The following is a 16,203-nucleotide window of genomic DNA, read 5'->3' as shown; positions in this document are numbered from 1 at the left end:
TACCCTGCACCAAATCAGATAGGAAAAACAACTATGCTTTGCTGCTAACACCTAAAAAAAATAATGAGCCCTTTTGGCATGAGTCCTCTCCAATTCTTTAGATGAGCAAGGCTAATCTCCCTGTACTGTTCCACAAACCACCCTCAGTATGCCTTCTGATATTTCACCAGAAGAACATTAAAAAAAAAAAAAAATTGATACTAAAAGTCCTCTGGCCCAGATGGTACTCCTCCAGATGTACTGATAGCTTGTATCCCAGAATTAACATCCATCCCATGTTACCTTTACAAGATTCCTACTCATCACCCCTTGCTGTTGGATATATGCCAGATGAGTAGGACATCTGGCATATATCCAACAGCAGGGAAGCAAGGGGTGCCAGAAAATGGAGATAATTTAACCATCAAGCTATGGTCTCATTGCCCTCAACAGTGATGGAGATGGAAAGCAACACTTCTTCACAACCCAGAAATCCACTGAATAACCAATATGGATTATACCATTTTTATTCTACATTAGAACTCCATGTTGGCCTTACTTGCCTTTGGATTGGGCTATGGAGGAATATGGAGAATCTCGTGTGATCACCTTAGGTATTTAAGATATGGTGATAAGTCTGGCATTGTGGCTTTCTTTTCAGGCTGTAATCTTATGGTCTATCTTTCTCTCTCTCCTCACTTTTGTAAGCCAGTGAGGAAGTTCATTGGCCAATGACAAACACCAATCTCTTAGCCATTCTCAAATGGGGTGAAGATAATTTAGTAATTTTAATGATACCAAGATATTGTTGTGTCCTGAATAAGCATTAAAAAGGTTTATATTAAAATATTCAGGTCACAACATTAATTCTACTGGAACGTTGGCAATAGAAAAAATAAGTTGTTTGTGAATACAAGTCAAGATAAAGTTTAAGGAAGTGTATAAAATTGTATAAAGTGTTTAAATATAATCTGTATTAAGTGTGGGCCTGATAATAGAAATCCATTTTGTAAAAACCAGCCTCTTGCACTGAAATAGTAAAGCCTGTGAGTCAGGGTTCAAAGGTCACTTTTACCGTCCTACATTATGAAAGTATTGGAAAGGGAAACCTAAGCGTCTTCCAGGAATAGGAGGCAGACACATGCGAAAAAATAATAGAGGGAGCTAATGAGATTGACGTGGACACATGTGACCGAGTTGGCGCATATCGCAAATATCGAGACTTAACGAGAGGAGAAAATTGAACAAAAAGGCCTTGCATGAAGATTCGAACTCTCTTATCTTTTTTCTTCCTGGATTCCTGATCTCTCAGAGTGGTCCTGCTCGTCATAGGAGGGAAGTCCCTGGCCAGTCGCGGAAGGCACTTAGTTCATCCGTCGTAGCGTTCGTATTGGGCCAAGCTATGTCCGTATTCTAGGATAGCTGTGATGTTGTTGTATAACAGAGGGACTAAATTGAGCCGTCCATTCAAGGCGACGTTACCGTGCCACCTCCCATGTTTCCCTCGGAGATTCTACTCGCACAGATCTACAGAAGATATCCTCCAAAGCGATTACATTTGAAGGCCTTAATGATTAGACAAGGCGGGAACAAGTTTTAAGAATTCAAGGACAGAAATGGTAATGTAGACTTTTGAAATACTAATTCCAGTCGTAAGAAGAGTGTGAATTTCCTGTGTGAACGTTTAAATTAGACTGAACTTAAAGAACTGTAAGAGTGGCCTACAACTAGATACGTGTCCGAGACAGAGTTAAGAATTGTTTGTCCAAGAGGCCGAATAGATACAAGATTATGTTAAACTAAAAGTGTAATTGTGCTGATGTGTTCACTGATAGGCACGTGTATCCGAATGGCTTAATGATAATCTATGAATTTTACTTTATGATTGTATTTAAGATTATTAAGATTTAGTATGTGTAATAAGTACAAGTTAATTAGAGCATTTGATCTGAGTTGGGTGCAACCATATTATCCTGTTTTGAAATGTATTATAGTGTATCACCTTAAAGCTAATTAAATTGTTTCATTCATGTACTTGCCTGATCTGCCTATATTATATGAATTCAAAACTACCGCTCATAAAAATAACAACGAACCAAGCGGGATAAACCCATGAATACTAATGCAATAAGTAAGCCGCGACTGTAAGAAAGAAAAGGACAAGCGAGGGGGAGATAAATTTATGCTTGATCAAATAATCATTAACTCTCTAAAGGGGTCACCCTGAACAAGAATCCTTTCTACCTAGGTATTAGCTGGCGCAGCATAAATATAAATGTGTTAATACTTATAGGGTGAACTTCTTCAGATTGTTTGTTTAGGACATAGAGAAGCCAATAGGACTGCAAAGCACTGAAGGAGAGAATATTTGATTGTAGAGTTTAAATTATAAGGGATAAATGTGTATAAGTAAGGTACAGTGTTAGACGAGTTTTGAATTTAAGAAAGACAGAATATTGGATTAGTTAAGAAAGGGTAGATAAAAGGTAAATAACTAATTAAGTAAAGAAATAGCAAACAAGATAAGAAAAGGGCAATAACATAAATGACGGAGTCGAGAGGATAGTAAAGACAAAGGATAAGAAAAAGTCACAACATAAATGGCGAAGCCAGTAGGATAAAAGAAAGATATAAAACAATAGAAGTTAATCTAAACAAACAGAGTACAAACGTATTAAAACAAATAAGTAGAGAGATAAATAATATAATATAAAAGCACTAACAACATCAACCTGCCTTATTCACCAGAAGACAGACATGCATTACTCTCCCTCACTTTTGATAACATTGGGCTGACTCCCACATCTAGTCTATCCTGACAAACACATCATGCCACAGATTCTTCATGAGCCTCCAAAAAAAAAAAAAAAAGGTTGGTATTCTTTTCATTCTAAACAATATCTGTCTTCTGCTCAACTAGCACTTCATAATTCCCAAATCTTCCAATCACAGAATATTGTCCCCACAAATGGATTGGTGCAATGAAACCACTGTCAGTGTTGGATTATATCCAGAGGAGAGCTATTCACTTGATGGATGATCCTTTTCTCACCAATTCCCTTATACCAACATTCATATACTATTACGTTCCAGACTCACTGAAACAACTTCTGAGCATAGTGGTGCTCACACACACTGTGCATGGAAATCATAAATGCTTTCTCACTGATGACCTGTTTCTATGTTTGTGCCTTTTCTACAGGTATTTCCATGGATGCTGCTCCATGAACAGGCCACCACTATTCCTGGAGCTGAATGCTGACAGGCTAGTCAGCATTCAACTGTACTCTGAAGACAAATTATTTCCTTTAAGCAGTTACTTCACTAGAATCAAACTTTATATTGTGGATTCATTAATTCATCATTCTATTCATGATGAATAAATATCTGCTGATTGGGATACACAAGAAAGGAAGTATTTTCTTAACTAGCAAATGCAGCATGGCTAAATCAAACAAGGAAAGTTCACTTGAAGAATTCTTTCATTACACCTCAATTCAAGCATTCCTCTTCAACATCTAAACTTTAATTTCTCTCCCTTCTATGTTGCTGTTTACTAACTAAGATGGCAAGAAACTCTCTTTCCTACACTGCTATCCTACTTTACACAATGACAGACATGTCTGACTGTGGTTATGTAATATTATTTCACAAAATAACAAATAAATGTAGCTCTACAAATTTTAGATAAAGAAAACTACAAATTAATTCAATAACATAACTATAAAAGTTAACAGTTCCATCACCTTCCAAAATACAATCATATATCTTTGTCATTAAATTTTATACCTGAAACATAATGCAGAGATACACACACATAAAACCATATACTGTACGCCCACAGATGCGAGACCCTTCAACACTTCTGCACATGTCAGAAGGAGAATCCATTCCGATAATAAGGTAATCAATCCATCTTGTGGGATGAGTTGTTTATTATTACATGTGGGAAAATTAACTTTTCTTTTATGAACATTGTATTTTTGAAAGTAGTAACTATTTTGCTTGTATAACAGTTGGAAAATGTTAAGTATAAAGCACGTGATTTCGCATGTTGGTGGCCAATTCATACATCTTTTATTTCTTTCTCCCCTTCAGCATGAATCGACTATTCTTGGCAATCTGCCAGACCCGGTTCTATGAACTGTGGGCGTACAATATCATTACAAAATAGAACATTTGTGATTAACACTGCCCCCCCCCTTGGGGAAATCTATACCATTGATCTACAAAATAATTACTAAAGATACATCTAAATAGTGATAATTCCTTCAGCATAACATTTATACAGCAATTTTCCAATCCATCTTACCTCAAGTAAACCAAGTGTCTGAAATATTGATACAGTTTTACCAACTGATTCCCATAATCCAACATGGGTCCTCTTTCCAAGAAGATGTATAATTACTTGAATAAGTACAGAACCCCACCTATAAATTAAAATATAACGTATTTAGCTCCCCTGGGCAATATGTCTGATCAAACTTAGTAAGATTTTATATCATTATAACTTACTCTATCATCTCATGATAGAGAGTACACTTTCCAGGAAGTGTATATTATTATTATTAGGCTTCCACAGAGTTGCTAAATCATTACAGGAGGGGTGTGTGTGTGTGTGTGTGTTCCTTCTATACATAACAATGCCTGTCATACCTCACCTAGCTGCATTATGATGCGATATATTATCATCTTACTGCAAGAGAAAATCAATTCCACACCACTGTTACCAGACTTAACACAGAGACAGAAAGATACACTAGTTAATATTCCCATGGCAGCTGCAAACACATTCATCTGATTCAAAGACTGCATATTGTGGTTTGTTACTCCATTACCACTTTCAAATTGTCCACTGTCCAATCACAGCAAGATCTGAATGTAAGTCAAGCCCAAACATTTTATTCTTTCTATATATCTTTCCATGAAAAATTGATTGTGTGAAGTCAGTCATGCATGTCCTGAACTACTAGGTAAGAACTCACTGAAGTGTAATGGGAAGATTTGCTACTTGTTTCAGCCTTAACATCAAATTATGTGAACTTCATGATTATTATTATTTTTTTTTTTTGGTGGGGGATCTTTCTACCATACATTTCTATTTCAATGGCATTTTCAACTGAGTTCAGTTCATAAGTTTGTCTCAGCTCAAAATGTGCTGGCCTTGTGCACTATGAAACAAAAAAACTTCTACAGCCATGGATGTCCTGTGGTGCTGGGTAAGAGGCCAGTATGTTCATTATGGGATGAAAAACTTGAGTTTCTAGGAAGAAAAATCTTTCCATCTATGCATGAGATCAATTAACTTGCATTTAATTGAAAAGCCCTTACAAAGAAACAACATATCCCCCGTAGCGTTCTACACTACGGGGATATGTTGAAAATATTTTTAGTACACCTCAACAGCTAACACCTGAGGATATCTTTCACCATTAAAAAATCTAAACAATAACTGTATGTCCTTCCTTGACATTCTTGTCACCTTGCTGCCCAACAGACATGTTTTACTATCTACAGAAAAACCATTCATGCTGGAAGACACATCCATCATCTATCACACCACCACCCTTCCTAGCAATATGGTATCATCAAAACTTTACAAAATCACACTAAAATTAGTCTCTCCATGGAAATCAATCACTTTGGGGCACTTTTTTAGCCAATAGCTTTGCCCCTTCACAAATTAACAAAGCTCTTTGCTCATCCCCCAGATTTCATTGCCTTCCCCAAAATTCAGAATACAAAATATCCAGTGCCATTCCATATATCCAGGGCACCTTGCAACAAAAGTTCATGTGTGTTCTATAACATATAGACCATAAAACCACACTTTTAAAAACTAGCTATCCTTATCCACTCAAAAAAAAATCCTCCCCATCACCTAAGATCTCTTAGGGTCTACTGCATCCAGTGTTCGTGCAAAGTATTATACTTCAGACAAACAGGAAGAATGGAATTATGACACTACATCCATTACCTGCACTACAGCCATTGTTGGGTTACAGACCATGCCAGGGATACAGATCACCAAATTCAGTGAAAATAAACTCTCTCTCTTGTACGGGAGCAGTATAAATCAGAAAACATTCCTAGAATCTACTTCACCATTACAACATATACCAAATCTTAACAAATTCTAGATCATCCCATTTCAGCTGCCTTACTTTATTTAAATTTCTGGGAGGCCATCATCATGAGACTTTCAGCAAGTCCCATAGAGGGCACCAGTTAAGACTAAGATCCTGTGTTCACCCTAAGCTGGAGTTTGCCCAGTATTTCTTTAATAACCAAATTTATTTAGTTAATAAATTACCATGGAAATATTTCACCTTGGTCACAAGACAGCTTTATGGACATTTATTAACTAAATAAATTTAGTCTAAGCATTCATACCAGATTAGTGCTATATCACCTCCTACATGGAAGTGATATAGCATGCAAAGCCAGTTCCACAAGTGTCAATTGAGATTAGCAAGATTACTAAATAGACTTGAATCCCTTATAAAGAAACCTTGCATCCTGGTTAGGATTTCCACCCAGGTCCTTTTAACCAAAGGGCAAATGTCATGTCCACACAACTGTGATGCAATTGCACAAATTGATGGATAAATACATCTAAGATGGTAGCATATGATAAATTCAATGGAGGTCAGTAGCACAATTTCATGCCAATAATTTGCAGTGTTATATAGTTTATCGCTGGTATATAATATGGATTACAGAGGTTGGTTGATAGGTGGAGAAGAGGGGATATGATAGAAACATTTAAATTACTGAAAGGTTTTTATAGAATTGATGCAATGTTTCAGCAGTGTGATAGTGATGGAAGAACAAGATGTCATCCCTGGAAATTAAAGAAGAGTGTGGTTAACAAGGGTGTGAGAACAAGACTTTTTGCCTGGATGGTGGTGAATGAGTGGAATTCATTGCCTGACTTAGTTGCGAGCTCTTCATTTGTAAATGAATTCAAGAAGAGATATGACAGATATTGTTTTGCTAGTTTGGGTCTCCCGTGATGAGTCTACTGACTCCGTGGAGATACCTGCAATAATAATAATAATAATAATAATAATAATATTAAAGAAAAATGCTGTCACTGAATTTTTGCAACAATACAGGGTATCCAAAAAAAGTATGGAAACATGGAAATTTTTAAACAATATGTTAATTACATTTTCTAATAATATGTTCAATATGTTTTCCTTCAACCTCCAGACATCTTTGCAGATAAAGCACCATATTTCTCTGTATTTGGAAGAGCACACTGGAATTAATACTGTGATAGGTGATGGTAATTTGCACTTGACAAGTTTTGGATTTTGAGAGTAAACATTTTCCTCAACAACATCCCATGGGGGAAAAAAAAAAGAAAAAAAAGATGTCAGGAGACTCAAGGTTCACTCAACTGTTCTTCTCCTTCCAATACTTATCAATTGGGAAACGTCATTTAACTAGTTTCAAACTGGTATTGCAAAATGGGGAAGGGCACCATCTTGTATAAATCATTCTGGTTGACTACCAGTCAAACTCAATGCTAGTACCATCTTATTCTTTAACACATCTAGGTAAATCTCACCAGTCTTCCAGGAAAAAAAGAATGGTTGAAACATATCCCATAATCCACACCAATCTTTCCAGACTTTTCGGATACTCTGTAAAAATCAAATAACAGTTTTATAGTATACTGTACTGTATTAATTAACAATACATTGATATGGCAAAATACTGTACAACACAAAAGGAGAATCAAGAAATCAACAAATACAATGACCAAATTGCATGACTTCTCTGATTTACTCTATCCATGCTCTGATAATTATTATTTATACAGGTACTTCAATGAGTCAAAAGATTCATTGCGGGAGATCTACACTATCCATTAACACAATACCTATCATAAATTTTCTTATATTATTCACTGTTGGGGTGCTCACACCACCTCTCGTAATCCATTCCACTCATTCACCGCTCTCCAAGTATAGAACATAATCCGCACACACCCTTAGACAACTTCCAAGAGAGATCTCTTGTTTTCCCCCTACTCCTCATGTATTAAAAAATATTGTGTCAATCTAATAGAATCCCTTTAGTAACTTATGTTTCTATCATATCCCCCCCCCCCTTTCTTCTGACTGTCAACTAAACTCTGCAACCCATACACCTTCAATCTAGCCTCATAGGGTACATTCCACAGACCTATCACGATCAGTAGCACACTTAGGATTTAATCTTGCAGGGGGGGGAGTCCCCCAAGTTGAGTAGACAATTTGAGAATACACACTGTGCATCGCATGCGACCTATAACTGAGCATCTGCAATGATCGCTAATTCATAAATAATATAGAAATAGAAGACACGACACAACATAAATAAAAAATGAGTTTTAATTAAGAAATGATTTTTGGAAAATTTGCTAGTGGTTTTTTTTTTCCTTTTTCTTTGGGGGGCAGGGCCCCTCAGCCCTCCCGTCTGGATCTGCCACTGATCACAATCTTGTTCACTCATCTCTGGATCCTCTATACCACACCAGGTCCTCTAGAAACTCAGGTGACCAAATCTGTGTCACAGCAGTCAACATGTGGCAGAATCATAGCCTTATAAAGAGGGATAATAACTTTCCTATCTTAACTTCTTAGTGTGTTCTTCAATGTCCAAGTAATCCTCTGAACTATTTTGCCAACTCTTGGGATATGTCCTATGAATTTCAAATCTTTATCACCATCATCACCAGATCCTTAGTCTCATCAATTTCCTGTACACTATTATCATCAATATGATATGAAGTATGTAACATTTTCATCCTGAAGTGCATTATCTCACAGTTTACAACATTGAATTGGCAACATTGTCCTTTGCCCACACACACTGCCAATTTACTTAAATTCTGCAAGATATCTATATCGCCTTTATCAACTATTGCACTTTCCAGTTTTACATCATAAGCAAACAACTGAATATCCCACTCCTCTCAAATCTTCTGCTATATCATTAATGTACAAATTAATACCTAGTAATGAAGGTGGTCCACTAATCACCCTCATTCACCTTGATTCCACTCCACCATACACCACCCTCTGTGTCCATCAATAAACAGACATCATCCTCCTCTATCAGCCATCCCCTATTCATGCCACCAACCTCATATCCATTTCCATTTGCTCCAACTTATAAAATAATTTTTCATGCAGTATTCTGTCAAATGCTTTTGCAAAATCCAGCGGTATCATGGTGGATTTTGCAAAAGCATTTGACAGAATACTGAATGAAAAATTATTATATAAGTTGGAGCAAATGGGAATGGATATGAGGTTAGTGGCATGAATAGGGGTGACTGATAAAGGAGGATGATGTCTGTTTATCGACGGACACAGAGGGTGGAATCAAAGCAAATGAGGATGACTAGTGGACCACCCTTGTTACTAGGTATGTTAATTCTGCTGTCACCTTATAAAATGTGAATAAATTGCTGAAGCAGGACCTCTCTTTCTTATAAAGCCATGCTGCCCTCTACAGAGTATCATATTCCTATTCTCCAACCATTTCTGAATTTTACTTTCAACAAACTTTTCCAATACTTTAACCACCACCACTCCAGAGATGCCAATTATTCTGTAATTTGCTACTTCTATCCTGGAGCCATCTTTATATAATGGAACTATCTTACCTCCTTTCCATTCACTTGGAACACTGCCAGAGTTGAGACTTAGATTAAACAACTTCATCAGAGGCACTGCTAGTTCACCTGCACATTCTGGTAGCACACAAGCTGACATATGGTTCATGCCCACTGCTGTATTCACATAAATATTTTTCACTATAATGAGTACCTCTAGTTCTTCTACCTCTATTCTCACATCGTGACAATCTCTGTCATGTCGGTAACTGCAAAGTCACCACCTGGATGATAAACCCTTGCAAAGTGATCACTTAGTAACTGAATTACTACTTCTGTTTCTGTCACTTTCCTATCATCAGCAGTGAGTAAAGTTATCATTCCATAATCATTCTTTTTTTCTTACTTGCTATGTAGTGAAAAAAACTCTTTGGGATTTACTTTGGCCTGCTTAACTAATTTTCTCTAGAAATTTGATTTAGTCTTCCTTACCGTACTAGTTACTTTTCTTGCTTGTACTTTATAATGCTCACATGCATGCTGATCACCTTTTTGTTTATATTCCTTCCATAATGTTTTTTTTTCTTTTTTTTTTTCCTTCTCAGCTTCTGCTTTATATTGCTATTCATCCACTTAATCCTTACTCAGTTTATTCTCCTAACCCTGGTTATGCAGTCTGATACTGCCTTGCTCAAACAATCCCTGACTGCTTCTTATGCACTAATGACATTCATTCCATGTAGCTTTTTATACCATGGCACTGCTTCACATTGCCTCCTAAGTTGGTCATAATCACAAGTTTTGTAGTTCCACATGAACCCTTTATTGACTGAAAATTCCATATGTTGAGCAACCTGCCAGGACAAGACTGCATGGTTACTTTCCTTAATCAGAGGTAGAGTTGCTACTGTAGTTATAGATAGATCTTCTGATGCTATTACCAGATCCAACACTCTCAAACCCCTGGTCCACTCCATCAATATGTTCCTATTATGTTTCTGATTAGTTTCTGTTCTTATCCAAACACCTGTACTGATGGAATAACAGAAATAACTATTCTGAATGAAAACCCTCCATTTCCTAGTTCACTAAAAATTACTGACCACTATCCAAGTCTTAGTTCTATATCATTAATGTACATAAATGTTTTAAGGAAGTCCAAAAAAAACAAATTCAGCATATCATAAATGGTTCAAACCAAAATTTTAGCTTTATACTCTGCAGTGCTAGTAACATCTGGAAAAAAAAAACATCTCCAAATCAGACTTTGAAAGTGATGAGTGCAGAAAATATAGCTCCTGCTCAAATACGATCAAGCATTAGTCCCTTATCAGGGCTATGTAGTAGAACCTTTTGTTCCACTACATAGCCCTGGTAAGGGACTTCAAGCTTCAACCACCATCTCGCATCTATCATTCAAAGATAAGGCTGACTTGATCTTCTCAGCATTGTTCTCCTACTGTACAAATAACCATGGCAAATTACCTCTTGCAAAAGATAAAAACAGCACACCTTTTATTCATCTGTCTTTTGTCAAAAATCAGAATCCTTAAGAAGGATGGATATCAAGCCTTCTGGTTACATTCTAATGCTATTTCAACATTCACAGTCACTTCCATGCATGAGTTGTTTTATATTATAAGAATGTCAAGTGGAATCTACAGAGCATCAATCTCTACTACTCAAAATTCTGATTTCTAAATCATTCTACTATGGAATTTGGATAACTTTGTCAATTTCAACATTAGCAAAACATAGTTTGCCTTATTTTCCAGAAGGACTTTCTCTTTTTGGGCATCAAGCCTCTGTTGGAATGAACATATTACAACTATTGCCTCTGACATAAAAATATAGGGATTTCTCTTTCGCTCAAGGCATTATTTTACATCTGAACTGTACAAGGTTTGGGGGGGAAGGTTCTAGAAAGTTCTGATTAACACCTAGAACAAAAATTATAAAATGATATTAAAGCAACTCATATAACCACAAAAAAGAACATACTAAGAGCAGAGTTATGAAGGTAACTTATGTTCTTATATCCTCATGTGTTCTTTCTTGAGGTTATATCAGTTGCTTTAATATTATTTTATAATTTTTGTTCTAGGTGTTTATCAGAACTTTCCAGACACCCCCCCCCTGTGCTCGTTACTCTATACAAATCATAAATCTGCCTAACCACTGAATGCTGCTCCTGCTCTCGCATTTGGAGTGGTGCCCCTAAGAGCTCTCTAAAAATAACTGATACCATACAGAAGAGAATAATTAGATCGATTAATGATCCATCTCTTACAAATTCATTTCCACCACTCACATTCAGACAAGCATTTTCTAAAAAAAATACTGCCACAGGTACTGTTCATCTGAACAGTCCTTTAAACTCCATTAAAATATGCGCAACAGCATCCAACACTTCCTTCTCAGTTCAATTCCAAATTCTGTTTTTTCAATTCCAAATTCCAATTCCAAGCTCCTGCTCTCGCATTTGGAGTGGTGCCCCTAAGAGCTCTCTAAAAATAACTGATTCCATACAGAAGAGAATAATTAGATCGATTAATGATCCATCTCTTACAAATTCAATTCCACCACTCACATTCAGACAAGCATTTTCTAAAAAAAATACTGCCACAGGTACTGTTCATCTGAACAGTCCTTTAAACTCCATTAAAATATGCGCAACAGCATCCAACACTTCCTTCTCAGTTCAATTCCAAATTCTGTGAACAAATTTGTTTTCCTCATTTCAATCCTTCTACTGCTGTCCTCTGGAACAGTCTTCTCTCTTACATGTTTCCAAAAGAATATAATGTACAGTTCTTCAAATCAAACATGAATAAGTGTCTTCTTTCTCAATGCCTATCCATGTTAATGACATATTACAGGTTGACGAACCAAATTATTCATGTATGGGAACAACCTAAGAAAATAAAATAAATGTCTTTTTAGATTGTTTGTTGAATGTGTGAAGTTCTGTTATTATAATAATATGAACTGAAGAGATTTATTCACTGATTTTTTTTTAATAAATTAACACTGAGATATTATAATATGGGATCCCTCTGTGGTATCTGAAGACATCACAGAGGTGTGTAGAAATGTTTAATTATTGCTATTTGTAGAAAGTTTAGTTTTCATTATTTATATCCTGGCCATTGACTGCACCATTTGTAGAAATAGGTTGCCAACAGTATTAGATTTCGATGGTGAAATCTAAGCACACAAGTAAGATCCTAGATATATGTATTTTAAACATATACACAAACATTATATTATAATGCTAATTTTGACTAGACTAACTTATAATCAAGTGAATTCACTTCATTAAAAGATTAATGCTATATGTAAACAAGATATATTAACAATATGCAACTGCATTATACATATAAACAAATAATCAACTGTGCTTTTCTACACAATATAAATGGACCAACAACCAAAACTAGTAATATGAAACAGAATATTTAAGTTTATATTAATTTACATAATAAAACTACTGTAGAGCATCTATATGCATATACTGATGTTTAGGTCTATACACCTAAACATTATTCTCACAGTACCTATAACATAACTCCCTTTAAAGTCATTCACCAACAAAGCACTCGTGGCTGCCTCTGTCAACTATTTCACGTACCCCACTCTCCAAGCAAAAATTCGAGTTCCACATCCCCTTCTTAATGACCCAATTTCCAGAGAGGACCTCATTTTTTTTTTGCCAGTCTTGTCATAAAACCTCTTTAGAAACATATACATTTCTGTCATACCCCTCCCCTTTTCCAATCTTATCATCTAAACTTTGCAATTCATAAATCTTCAGTCTATCCTAATAGAGAGCACTCGACAAACTAGTCACCATTTTAGTCGCCCTGGATATAATCTCAACACTTCACAACATTTAGAAACCGATGGTGAACCTGTGCACAGAGATATACATATTTCTAGGATGCATTTATGGAAATCTGAATTTTCCTACACCAGCTCATACATAGTACTTGTTTATAAATAATTAGAATGTATTTTTTTTTTGCAAAAAAGATAAGCACTGGCAAATATGATAGGATTTTCAAGTCCATAGCATTACTACTTTCGCATTTGCAACTTACAGAAAATAGTGCTGCATCCACTTGAAAAGGATATTATTTGCCTTCCTCCTGACATGAAACTAGGCTTACTTAAAATTGAAGTTAAAAAATAATAATAATAAATAAATAAAACATGACAGAACCAAATAATCCTATTATAATATTATAAATTAGTCTTCTCATTACAATTTTGGAATTATGCAGTGTGTCTACACACACAATCACCTTCCACTTAATGTGTTAGGATTGATCGCCTATCATGGACAAATAACTTGGTTTCATGTAAACCTAATTGATGCTGTCATAGGGAAATAAATCTCATTTGCAGTCTGCTATGTCTGTCCACTGTGTGTTTTTGAAGTGAGGTCTGTTTTGCAAGATTAAAAAAAAAAAAAAAAAACAATGTCTGACAGGGAAAAAATCCTACCATCTCCATGAGATTGGCTAATTCACTTTTAAGATGAAAAAGATCTTATAAGTAATCAAGACTTGGGGGAGTGGACAAGGTTAGGTTATATCTCCTAAAACTGTTGGATGACCAACAATTTCAGAATAAAATATTATTTTGCTTCCTCAAATATAAGAGGGAGTATCGTTTTTCTCCCTCATTACATTAAACTATGTTTAATGAAAAATTTCTTTAAATGCATAACTGAGATGACAATATATTTTCAAAAATTTTTTGGGCTAAGTGCTGAATGAAAAGGGGAAGGCCAAAACTAACTTGGCAAAGAATGATAAAAGGAAAGGAAAGAAGAGTGGTTGGGAGAGCTGGAGAGAAGCAGAATTAGTAGGACTAGACAGAGGTATATATAATAAGCAGATCCGGAGCTTATGCACCATGGGAAGATAAGTAAGCAAGCACTGCAAGGGCCACATATTTAATAATAGAAATGAAAGAAAAAAAAAAAACATGAACCACAAGAGTAAAATTCTGCGCCCATGTTTTAATATCCTTCTAGTGTTTTCAGAAAAGTTTTTAATGAAACAAAAAGGTGTTCATTAAAAACAGTTGATGCATAAGCGCATTAATATCAAATTCTGAGTAAATAAAGATACACATTTTTCCTCATCCGTATTTTTTCCGCCTCGGTGATGCTACAGGTGATCAACATTCAAGTTTCACTGCAAATATCTGTACGAAGTGGAAAAACAATTGACCAAGAAAAATAGAACTCGACAATACCAACTAAAGCCAACACTGCTATGAAAATTACGTTGCAGCAATATGCTATATAATAATATTAAATCAATACAATAAACACTATGCCGTTTTAATATACTGAGACTGACTGATTTACTTATTTCTTAAATCGCTAGTGGGGGGGAGGGAATCAAATTCAATTTAAGCATGCATATAAGTTTAGTAGTACCAGAAATCTGATATTTTAATTCCACTGGAGATAAATCGCTTAAGACAAGCAATTAACGGACATGATATGCAATGCCGTCATAGCCTTAGCTGCTTCGGCTGTAATATATCTCAAACTCAAGGTTTTTTTTTTTTTTTAATTAGATACTTACCCTAACAATTGGAATAAATTATATAAGAAAAGATAAATCGTTGATATAGTTCCAAGTGGTCTTTTAACTTTCTGATTGTTTCCCATTTTAAGGCACTTTCCAAGTTACAATATACACGGTAAGCGACTAAGATATGAAACAGAACTACTAAACAATATTTCCTCTAAGAACACAAACAAGTTTTACAACACAACCTGCTGTTTCTTCCTCATCACGTAGTGGCACTGATATATGATGCGCATGCCTCATTTTTATTAGGAAGCGAATCTATATCTATTTATTAACACAGATTAATGTATCAATCGAGTATTATCTTTAGACAGAAGACGTTGTCGGATGTTTGAAGAAGAGTCGCCCATGTTTTTCACGAACGAAACGAGAATCCTCAAAACTCTGTTTTTAGATGCAACTTCTAGACGAAACGTGAAAGTTAATTAATAAATAAATAAACTGTGCTTTTATGACTTAGTTACTTTCCATGCAACATTGGAGAGAGGGCGGATGGGGGGGGGGGGGCGAAGAGGGAAGTAAATACATCTCTGAAAATGATGAATTCACAATAAACACACTCGGAATCAATCAACGACAGTATTCCTTCAAGGAAAAGATGTCGCTGGAAGTGCGCATACACTCGTTTAAAAAAAAAAAAGAAGTAAAAGTTTGTACAAATAAACTAAAACTCAGTGCATAATTTAAAACATGATCATGTAAAAATGCGCCACAGCATTTAATTTTCATGAAAAGTGATAGTAATCGTCCACTAAATTAAAATTGGCGTAAATGATGAAGACGGATACAAATGGTGGAGACGGAGAGTTGTAGAGTAGTGCCCTCCCTCGATGAATCTTTGGACTACTTGAAGGTGACACGGAATAATAATGATAATCTTTTGATAATTTATTTCGACCTAGGTAATTTTGTATTTCCATATTCAAATTTCCGTAGCTGTTGCTATGATTCATATCGAAGTTTCTGGAACATAAAAGAAACTTCGAAAAATAATAAAAA

The 16,203-nt window shown here is 35.6% G+C and overlaps 1 protein-coding gene across 1 annotated transcript in view; it reads right to left on the bottom strand.

The window, feature by feature from the left end:
* Nucleotides 1-15,978, bottom strand: part of Hacd1 (3-hydroxyacyl-CoA dehydratase 1) — a 73,371-nt gene extending 57,393 nt beyond the window's left edge. Inside the window, exons 1-2 of the mRNA XM_090407339.1 lie at nt 15,196-15,978; nt 4,292-4,409 (exon numbers count right to left, since the gene is read on the bottom strand). Coding sequence (XP_090263465.1) covers nt 4,292-4,409; nt 15,196-15,281 — 204 coding nt within the window. The 5' untranslated portion in view covers nt 15,282-15,978. The remainder of the gene's footprint in view (nt 1-4,291; nt 4,410-15,195) is intronic.
* Nucleotides 15,979-16,203: the final 225 nt, after the last annotated feature.

The sequence above is a fragment of the Typopeltis vanoorti genome, chromosome 17, assembly GCF_054136105.1.
Source record: "Typopeltis vanoorti isolate ZY-2024b chromosome 17, IOZ_Tvanoo_1.0, whole genome shotgun sequence".
NCBI classification, from domain to species: Eukaryota; Metazoa; Arthropoda; class Arachnida; order Uropygi; family Thelyphonidae; genus Typopeltis; species Typopeltis vanoorti.
Note: the sequence above shows the minus strand (reverse complement) of the source record. Positions and strands in the feature narration are given on the sequence as shown.